This window comes from Nylanderia fulva, unplaced genomic scaffold (assembly GCF_048542155.1).
Source record: "Nylanderia fulva isolate GAGA-0341 unplaced genomic scaffold, ASM4854215v1 Scaffold26, whole genome shotgun sequence".
In the NCBI taxonomy this organism is placed as follows: domain Eukaryota; kingdom Metazoa; phylum Arthropoda; class Insecta; order Hymenoptera; family Formicidae; genus Nylanderia; species Nylanderia fulva.
Window position 1 is genome coordinate 95,562 of NW_028190325.1, and position 11,053 is coordinate 106,614.

The 11,053-nt window shown below is 30.7% G+C and overlaps 2 protein-coding genes across 2 annotated transcripts; one reads left to right on the top strand and one right to left on the bottom strand.

Moving 5' to 3' along the window:
* The first annotated feature begins 1,604 nt into the window (after window positions 1-1,604).
* On the top strand, window positions 1,605-5,658 carry alka (glycine receptor subunit alpha alkaliphile). The gene is made up of 9 exons (XM_029314098.2): window positions 1,605-1,806; window positions 3,145-3,215; window positions 3,351-3,450; window positions 3,574-3,728; window positions 3,819-3,974; window positions 4,318-4,458; window positions 4,816-5,045; window positions 5,161-5,280; window positions 5,357-5,658. The coding sequence occupies exons 1-9, from the start codon at window positions 1,736-1,738 to the stop codon at window positions 5,609-5,611; spliced, it is 1,299 nt and encodes a 432-aa protein (XP_029169931.1). The 5' UTR covers window positions 1,605-1,735; the 3' UTR covers window positions 5,612-5,658.
* Window positions 5,328-11,029, bottom strand: LOC114939701 (periodic tryptophan protein 2 homolog). The gene is made up of 15 exons (XM_029314099.2): window positions 10,848-11,029; window positions 10,462-10,574; window positions 10,257-10,351; window positions 10,007-10,135; window positions 9,645-9,915; window positions 9,305-9,492; window positions 8,646-8,901; window positions 8,020-8,524; window positions 7,527-7,864; window positions 7,297-7,444; window positions 7,012-7,180; window positions 6,614-6,757; window positions 6,440-6,514; window positions 6,062-6,281; window positions 5,328-5,972 (listed from the first exon to the last, which is right to left on the bottom strand). Exons 1-15 carry the CDS (start codon window positions 10,863-10,865, stop codon window positions 5,828-5,830), a joined length of 2,814 nt encoding a protein of 937 aa, XP_029169932.1. The 5' UTR covers window positions 10,866-11,029; the 3' UTR covers window positions 5,328-5,827.
* Window positions 11,030-11,053: the final 24 nt, after the last annotated feature.

Sequence of the window (11,053 nt, forward strand, 5' to 3'; positions counted from 1 at the left end):
GAAAGAGATGAATAAAGAGGAAGAACGAAATTTTATCCCATCGAGGCCGACGATCGAGGTCGGGCTTTAGACACGCGACGTGACGTCTAAATGGACGGTACCGTTGCTCGGGATGCTGGCAGAAGGAAAGGGAAGAAGACGCGTATACCGTAGCGAATCGCAATCTCGGCGCTTCCTCCTCGCTTCATTTGCGAAGCCTTGCATCGGGACCGGCTATCCGTAGCCAGACCAGACGCTTATACTGACCCACTCTCACTCTCACCTTTCTCTTTCCCTCCGTCTCCTCGCATAGATTTTCTCCTCTCGAGAACGGCACCGTCTATCGAACGATAAACACGTCTATACCTATATCTAACTGTTTATAAAACCACGCTCGAGTATAATTACACGAAGGGAGATGTAAAAGTATATTGTAAGGTTGTAAATTACAAAAAAAAATTGAGAGGCAATAATTCATCCAACATTTTTCAATCATTATCGCACAGTTGGGAAATTTGGGTTTTCTTGTTAAAGATGGTCCTCGTCGAAATTTTTATGTTAAATATAGTTAACACGTTCGTGTGTTAATTTAATTTTATGTTGTTTTTGTGTTAATTGAATTATTAAAATTAGAATTATGAAAAAAGATGTAAAGATATAACACAATGTGCGTCTATGTTAATTTTACACAAAACTTATTTTAAATTACGTAAAGTTTTGCATTTATTTTGTGTTAAAATATTAACACAGTATTCGTGTCTCCACTTAACACATTCATATTATAATTCACACAAAAATTTCTGTGGACCATTTGGGACATGCGCAATTCGTTAAATTTAACACAAATTTTTCAACTGTGATTCGCTGAAATTGAAGGATTTTCAGATGTACAATTTAATGTCGAAATTAACAAATTTAAAGTCAACGAATTTTCGAATTTTTGCGTATAAAATGTGTGCAAAATTTCTCAGATTAGATTGAGTATGAATCAAATATTAAAATTGCCAAATATAATTTGACGGATTCAACATGCAGCTATAGATAATTATATTATAAGAGAGAAAATCCATTATTAATTTCAATCGTACAATTACTTTCACAAATTCCTTTGGAGAGATAAAAATGCTAATATACGTACTTCGATTTTGAATAAAATACTATTTTTTAGCCCTTTTGAATATTACAGCTGTATATACCTAACGTAATAAAAAAATAACTTTCTTACAATTTTAATTTCGAAAAACACTTGTGATATTTCTAAGACTAAAATTAAAATATATCATAAAAAGAAGATTGTGCAAGAAATGATTTTCTTGGATTCTTCTTTCTATAGTTTTCTGTTTAAAAATTACAGTGTAATTAGAGTCGCATTAATAAAGTACCTGTAAAGCATACGAAAATACACAAACGGAAGAACGGCGCGTGTGTTTTGGAATTGCAGCTGCAATCGCAAGGATTGTCGATAAATCTCATTAGCAATTCGGTGTTAAAAATCAGAATGGCACGGCAAATATCTTTTGTAGGCGCAGCGAGCGAGCGAGCGCGCACGATATGTAAATAACGTACCTACGCCTAGATAGATAAATCGTTACGCAATTCGTGTAAAGCATAATTGCCACGACAAGTATAAGCGAATAATGATATTCGCAATTGGACTAGATCGCGCATAAATGACAGTTGATTGATTAATTGTCTCGCGCACCGCGCGATGACAAAGGATGCTGAAGACTTCAGTTGACCACGACGTCCAGCTACGATGAAGGACACACTTCTAGTAGTTCTGCTTCACCTGTGCTGGAATTCTCTCCCGGAAGTGTGTTCCTCGAGGTAAATGACTTCGTACTCCTTTAAACGTCATTTTTGCCTCATTACGCACAGCGCGACAAAATGACGCCGTGTCTTTTATCGCTTTCGAAAAACGATGTAGCAAAACGTGTGCGAGTAATTTTGCGCTTGAGATATAGAGAAAAGAAAGTTTCAAGTGATTTTGACACACACATACAAGATTGTAGCAATTTCTTATTGTGACGTAAATTTGCGCTGCATTATTTTCAATTAATGATTTTTGCTCATTTGTATGTGTCAGATTTATTTTGGAATTTATAGTTTGGTTTTTTTTTTAATTCACCGTTAGGGAGACACTCCGACGGCCGGACGGTTTGAATAGGGAGGAGAATGATATTTAATTTATTTGCGGATTGTATGTATACGAGTTTTATAATTTTCTGATTGTACCGATTATCTTCTATTTTTGTTTCTTTGTATTTTGCAGCTACTGAAGAAGACCCGAAGTGGGTCGAAACGTTTAGAATTTAATAAATGAGTTTGACTTGAGATCTCATTTTAATTTATTAATTTTGTGCATGTCATCCGCATAGGCTCCGATTGCCGTCGAGATTTTATTTTTATTGTAACACAATAATTCGAGCCGAGATTAATAGTTTTTTTATATTTTTTTTAATTATATATACTTTTAATTGGACAAGTAAATAAAAATAAGCACAAAATAAATTTGACACAAGTTGACAAAAAATTTAGACAAAATATAACTCAGCGAAAATTTATATTATAAAAAGAAATTGCAAGAATTGCAATTTTAATATACATTGCATAAACAATTTATAATTTTTGAAATCAGCAGAAAATTTAACATTATTTTACCTAACTTAAACTTCATAATGGTTGAGCTTATTTATACTTATGTAATATTATTTATATTAATTTATTTTAACAACAAGTACGCATGTACTTAGACTTTCGCAAGTTTCTTGTAAAAAGATAAATTTTTTAACTTATCGTTCCTATGTTTTTCAACAGATAACAAACACATCTGTGTCTGCAAATAGATACAAACCTATCTCACTCGTTAACAACTTCTCTTTCTCTCTCTCTCTCATGCGCGATCAAATAAGTGTTACCTAACGGAAAGATAAACATCGCGATTCTATCTTGATGATATATAATAAATATATAAAATCGTATTGCAATAATAAGAAATATTTTTTTATATTTAATTTTTTCGAGAATTTTCTAAGAGTCAATAATAGATATATAATACAATAATTTAAATAGCAATGAACGCGCGCGCCGACAATGATGAACGAGCAAATTGAGTTAACAAACATTCACAAGCAAAAAATTTCAATACCATAACATTTTTCACAGCTCATTCAACGAGAATGTCAACAATTGCACTATGACGTCAAAGCTATTTCTGCCAGAACGTTACGTCAAAGGTAAAGTGCAGCTTATAGCGCGTTTCTAACAGACAATAATATATATATATTTGTATATAAAAAATGTTATATATAATATATATAAAAATAATATATATATAATATATATAAAAAAATAAAATTTTATTGTTGCAGAAATTAGACCGCCATCCGAAAAAGGTGTACCTATAATAGTAGACTTTAATATTTTAGTAGTTGACATTAATTCTATCAACGTTGAAGATATGGATTTTCGGTAAATTCAATTGCTACACAATTTTTTAAAATTAAATAAAATTATATTATATGTTTTTTCATTAAAATATAAAATCTATATAATTAAATAGAAATAAAAAAAATATTATAAATATATTCATAGTGTGGACATGTTCGTCAGTCAAAGTTGGACAGAATCTCGATTAGACTTGCTTCAAGATATTTTTGAAGAAGACGATGATTATATGATACTTCCACCAGAAATCTTTGACAATCTTTGGCAACCGGATCCATATTTTTTGAATTCAAAAGTTTCCGGTAACATAGCAAATGAAAAAAAAAAAAAAAAAAAAAAACAGATTATCTGTGATTGGAAATATAAATTATTTCATAGTAATAATTTTTCAGAGATTGCGACTTTGAACCATAAATTCTCATTAGTCACATTATATCGAAATAAAACCGTTAAGTATTCTGCACGAATTAATGCCATTGTCGCCTGTCAGATGGAATTTCAATTATATCCAATGGATATTCAAATTTGTCCAATTTACATAGAGAGCTGTAAGCTTTATAAATATGCGTATAAATGAAAAGTGATCAATGATGATGTAAATTTCACACATATTTTTATATAAAGTACCATTTTTAATTCAGTATTTATATCTTAATTTAATACTTTTAATTTTAATGTAATATTTAATTTAGTTTAATACCTATTTGTAATTTTTAAATTTAACATTTCTCTTGGGAAAAAGTTATATCTTTTTGGAATATAGGTATTGTACTACTTTACTTATAGATCTATCTTTTTAAAATGGAGGACAAAAAAGTACAAGAGAAAAAAACATGAATATATGTTCTCGTGAATTTGTTCACTCGTGACAATCCGGATTATTTGTCACAGTTTCCTACAATCAGAAGAAGTTGCGCTTAAAGTGGGGCGTGGGTGGTGTTACGGTGAATCCCGAATTGAAGCTTTTGCAATATGACATCGGGAAACCTGCGGTACTCGAAGAAACCATAGATTACATGCTCGAAAAAAATGGTATATATGTAAAAAAAATTTAATCTTTATTTAATATTTATTAATTTAAATATAAAACTTCGATATATAAAAAATTTGCGACCCAATTATTTTCAATTTCATTGTATACGTTTTACTATATTAAATCAAACTTTTAAAATCCATCCAAAAAAAAGTTCATATAAAATCAAATATACATAAATATATAATTATATATAAAATATTTATATATTTTATTTTATTATATATTATTTTAAATATTATATATAAAATATATAAAATATATAAAATATGTTATATTATATATACGAAATGAAGAAAATTACTTACGCGTGCAACGAGAAAGAGCAATGTAAACTTGAAAGATAATTTCCGTAGGAAATTTCTCACGATTAGTAGTCTTCTTTCGGTTCGAGAGACAGATCGGTCACCACTTGATACAGACATTCGCGCCCTCGACTCTGGTAGTGATGCTCTCTTGGTTCAGCTTCTGGCTGGGCTTGGACGCGATTCCTGGTCGAGTGGCTCTTCTGGTCACGAGTATGCTAACACTGGTAACGATGTTCACCGGACTCAAGAGCGACATTCCGCCAGTAGCATACATTAAAGTAAGTTTGCAAATGTACTCCAACAGTCTCATCTTCAAGCTGTCCATATAATGTAGGGCACGCCTTCGTATTTGTTTTCTTTTATACGAAAATTTGTAAGAGCTTGCTTATGTAGGCACTGGACGTCTGGATGGCCGGCTGCATGATGTTCGTGTTTGCGGCGTTGGGTGAATTCGTCGTCGTTAAGGTGCTCGACGCCGAGAATGATTCGCAAAGTTCCACAGGATCTCCTTCGGTTCGAAATTCAGTCTCATCGGATCATTTTATTAATTGCATCTCATCTTTGTTGAATATTAATTATTTATTTTTAGCGATTAACGACGATGTGTAAAGGACAGAGTATCTGGGATGATGAGTTTATTTACAAGATTAAACCGACAAATAAACGAAGTGGTCGACATCTCCTACCAACCCTGTGGACGCCAAATCCGGGATGTCAGACGACGCAGACGCGTAAAACTCGCTCTGAGAAAATAGATTGCTATAGCAGAATTGTATTTCCTATACTCTTTCTATTTTTTGTTGTTTCATACTGGCCGATAGTATTGCTTAAAAAGGCGCCGTAATCAAATAAACGATGCAAATTTCGATTATAAATCTTGCTTTACATGCAATCCATAATTAAAATTTCTTTCGTATCTATTGAGATACGTGAATCAATTAAATTAGAAATATATTAAAAATTTTTAGAGATGGAATCTTGTTCGGCATTTGTATTTTTTTTTTTTTTTTTTTTACAATTTTGTATTATTTTCTTCGTTCTATGAAATTTAATTTAAAATTCAATTGGTATCCATTTCTTCTATGGAAGCATCGGAGAAAGATTCGTTATCTATCTTGATAGCGAAATGTTTCGATTTATTTTTCGCAGATTTTAATTCTCCTAATCTCAGTATGTAGCTTAATGTGTATTGATTAAAATCACATCTGTAAGAAAAGAGAATAATATTTCCAATTATTTTCCAATTTATAGTAATATATGTTATTACAGTCAAGAAAATATAGTATAAACTTACATTCTACTCAAATCGTCATATTTCTTCTGCATATTCTTATGTAGCATCAATAATACCGGCATTTGAAGTGCAGTATTAATTCGCAATCCGTGTTTTGTAAGAATTGTTTCTATCCATAGAAGATAGAAATGTATATGTCTAGTTGATTCCAGTTCGGACGCTATAAATTTCAATAACTTTTCTACGTAAATGTCTGGCATACTCGTCGTCGTTAATTCAACTGTAATATAATAAAAATAGTTTATATATATATATATATATATATATATATATATATAATTGTTCGAATAATAAAATAATTATATATAAAATTGATAAAATTATTAGTATGTTTAATTAAAGATGTGTATGTGTACTCTTATAAAGATAAACTCTTACTTTCATTGTATGGAATAGCTTCTATAACTTGTTGTGTTAATAGCTTCTCGTTTAGTTTCAGTGCCATCATTAATGCTAAAAGAAGAGTATATTGCGCGTTTAACATATTATTAACATACCTGCATGCATATTCGTTTATTTTATTATTATTAATTCTAGTATAAAGATGTATACCTTTTGCATACTCGCGTTCGTTAAGTGTTTCTTTTACAGTATCCGGAGTAACTCCAAGCTCCAATTGAAATGGATCGAATATCAATCCAATATCTAAAGAGTATATCAATAAACCTTCCGTTGTTGCTGCAGCCCATGCTTGTCCTATTTCACATAAATATAGAGTAAGTCATTTAATTTGACCACTTTAAATTATTAGTAAATTATTCATTGTATGAAAAAATATTTGAAACTCTCAATAAACAAAACAAAATAGCGTAAAATAGCATAAAACTGACTATTGTATCATATGCTCTCCATAATAACATGCGACTTTTAAAATATTTTTTCATACAATAAATTTTATAATTAAATTGATTACGTTAACTTCACAAAAATTGACAATTATTTATTTTTACCTGTAGGAGAAAATTGTAAGCAAAGTACTCTCACTTCCGGTTTGACTCTCCTGCTTGCCTTATCACCACTCCTAACACCTGGTAATCGTAACGATATGTTTCCGCCTTCACGATACTCAATTAAAGCTCTATTTCCAAATTCAGACATATATTTCCTGTTTATAACATCCTGCCAGAATAGAAATAAAACGATTAGCATTATAAAAATTAGATACAAATAAATAGTATTATTTTTTGCGATTAATTGCAAATTTAAATAAAAAAAAAAAAGAAATTGTTCCTTACATCCACACCATCCAGAGATCTATTCTGAGTGATTTCATATTTTTTCAATAATATTGACTCTTGAACATTATAAATACACACGTTCTTGGAACGACCACCGGCTAATATACATGTACCATCGGCCGAATAACATAAAGTAGTGAAGGCTCTGAAAAAATAAATATAAATATTTAATAATCAATTAAAACATTATTTGATATGGATAATGTTTCTTACATCAAACTACTTACTTGCCCTGCAAATTTTTCTTTGCTGTAATAAGGTCTGTTTTAGATCTACCGGCGCCTAAATCGTTTCTACCCTCGATGAAACCCGTTTGTCTTGCCGTTTTACACTCGAAAAACGTAATCTGTCCGTCTAATGTAGCGACAGCAATCTCTTCCCCGTTTGGTTTATAAGTCACGCACAAGGCATCAGCGATTAATCGTATAGTCTCGTGCGCGGAACCGTTCTCGATGGCATTCCATATTTTCACCGTCTTATCCCAGGACGCAGATACCAGTTCCGTACTAGCAGGATTGGGATTGAACGCCAAGCTTGCAACAGGTCCCTCGTGACCGCTTAATATCTAAAATATATTTTAAGTATATTTTAATATACCTATTTTATAAAATTATATTAATCAGTTTTAAAGTATATTTTAATGTGTATTATCAATGATTCATAATATCGACAAAAATTGTCGAAATTGTATATGCGTTTGTCAAAATTATATATGCGTACCTCTAAAAGAGTCCCGAGTTTCATGCTCCACAGATACACATCAAAGAAATCTTGACCACCCGCCGCGATAAATTCATCACTCCTGTCGATCGCCAAGCAAGAGAATTGCACCGGCCGTGGCGACGTAAGAGTTCGAAAGTTCCTGTATCTCGCTAGATCGTAAGCACGTACCGTTCCGTCCAATGAGGCGGAAGCGACGAATTTACGATTGTGGCTGAACAACACGCCAGATATCGACGAGGCGTGTTCGTGAAACGTGAGCGTGCAAAATCCGGTCAGCGTATTCCATAGTTTGACTTTTCCGTCGTCGCCGCCTGTTATGATATATTGGCCATCGGGACTATACGCAAGACAGTTCATATTGGTTCTGTGTCCTTGCTGTTTCATCGCATATGTCTCGCTTTGCCATTCCCAAACTAGTAGCTGACCAGCGTGAGCACATCCTATAGCTATCCAATCTCCAGTAGAATTTAATGCTATTGACGAGATACGTTGTCGGGAAATACTGTAACCATATAAAATAAAACAATTTAGTATTATTAAATATATATCTCTAGCATAATAAATGTATGTAAATATATGTGTATATAAATTTATTTTCTTATACAACTAAAATGTTACTATACCTTAATGAATGAATCAAATTGGCGTGCGGCATTTCGTATAAATAAAATGAACCTATATTAAAACCTACAACCATTATACGAGTATCTTGATGATAAGCAGCTGCAGTAAGCCTTGCTTCCTTATACTGCTTCTGGACTTCGTTTTCCAAATAAAAAGTAGCTTGTTTTCTATAACCTAGCAATTTAATTTTTGTCTTTTGGATATTTTCTTCTTTTATAATATCCTCTTCTTCTTCTTCATTTTCCAGCAAATCATCTAAAATACATATTTTTATAAGTAAAATATTTTTTTTAGTCTTACAATATAATTTATAAATAATACGAAAAATTGAAAGATCTTATAAAATAATATAAAAAAAATGGTAGTAATTTAATCAACCAACTCTGGCTATTTAATAATCTTTATTTAATATTCACGACGTTTCGGCCATGGGTTTCGGCCCTTATCAAGTGCTAAAACACAACTTTCTATATAGAAACTTAATTTCTGATTTTAATATGTGACATGATATAATGTGAAACAATTAACTATCAATTAACTATCATTAAATAAAGATTATTAAATAGCCAGAGTTGGTTGATTAAATTACTACCATTTTTAATTATCATCTGGTGACTTCAGAGATTTTTACATCTTTTAATATAAAAAAATTCATCACCTGATTCTAATAATTTACGTTCAGCACGCGCCTTTTGCTTTTCTGTTTTTTCTATAATCTTGTCTATGTCAATATCATCTTCACTATCACTTTCACTATCATTAGACTTTTCTTTTTTTGCAGGTGGCTGCCATTCAACCCAATCATCCGGATCAATCGTGCATTCCCACACAAAAAGTCGGCCATTTCTGTAAAAGAAACCCTCTCGAGGTTTATAACAGCATAACTTGCTTATACAAAATATTTTAGAAATATTATAAAACTATTTGTGAAATTGGCAATTATAGTGAAAAAATTATCAATTTAAACTTAATAAGTATTTTAATTATTTTGTACTTACTTGCTAATAGTATACATGTCATAATCTTTCTTTTCAAAGAAACATGCCACTATAACATCAGAGTGACCACCCAATGTAATCCACCTAAGATTTGCATATTTTTGTAAACTATATATCTTTATAGTAGTATCCTTTGAACCAACTGCTAATAGTTTTGAATCAAAAGACCAATTAATGCATGTAGTTTCAGCGGTAGCTCCATGAAATGAACGTTCCAGAATAAACGGATTATAATTTCCTGTTTGTAAACTTGGTGCGTTAAAAACAAAAACTGAAACATAAAAAGAAATGTTATTTTAAATGATTCCAAAAGTTATGTGCTATGAATACAGTTTCATGCACATAGCACTTGAATTACATACCACCACCTCCTTTGCAAACTGCAAAATATTTTCCATCTGGGGAAAATTTCACACACTTGGGACGCCCTTTAAATCTATATTTATGTAGAATAACTTTACTTATCAAACTAATTATGTGAGCTTCACCATCTGCAAATATAAAGTTATAAAGTTGTTTTCTACCTTTTGTAAAAATTCTTTAAATTCTTACTAAATACTGTTATAAATTTAATTTCTACAATAAATGCACATATGCAGAAACAAATTTTACCTGTATTAATTGCAATTAGCATACTGCCATTTGGTGATATATCTATAGTCACATAATTAAATCTGCTTTCCACAGGAAGCGTTATAGATTTATTGCTGAAAATAAAATTATTCTTGTATATAAAACTTTCTAACAAATATCATATAAAACTTTAAAAGATTTTTTTCAAGTTTTTAGATATATATATTCACTAAGTTATACTTACTTTTTTAAATCAAAAATTGTAATTCTATTTCCTACAGGGCTAATAACTGATAATCCATCTGGAGAAAAAAGTAAGTCTCCTTTATGGTAGACTGTACCAAGTAAATTACTAAACTGTAACAGAAAAATAGAAAATATTTTTACATATATTTTTATACTTTAAGTACATTGTTTCTTTTACATAATTCTAAACAACGTATATTATTCATAACAAAATTGATTAAAATCAATGAATTTATTATAATTTTGAATAAATATATAAAAAATAGAAATAGTTTCATAGAGAGGTTAGAAACATCACATGCTCGAAACATATAACTTTACGATTTAACACAAAAATAAAATAATATATTATGTATATAATTTTCCAAGCAATTAGTATCTTACCCTGTATGAGAATTTCATTTTTCTCTTTTAATAATATCATATATTTTTGAAAAAATACGTGACAAACCACAAGAAATATGTACATACAAACTCCTTTTCTTTCCCTTGTATCTTACATTTTAGTAAAGTGATTTTACTACAAGGTGGCTCTTTTGTAGAATTTTTACTGTGAGGGTTTGAGTCTTCGCTAAAGATATTTCTGTTTA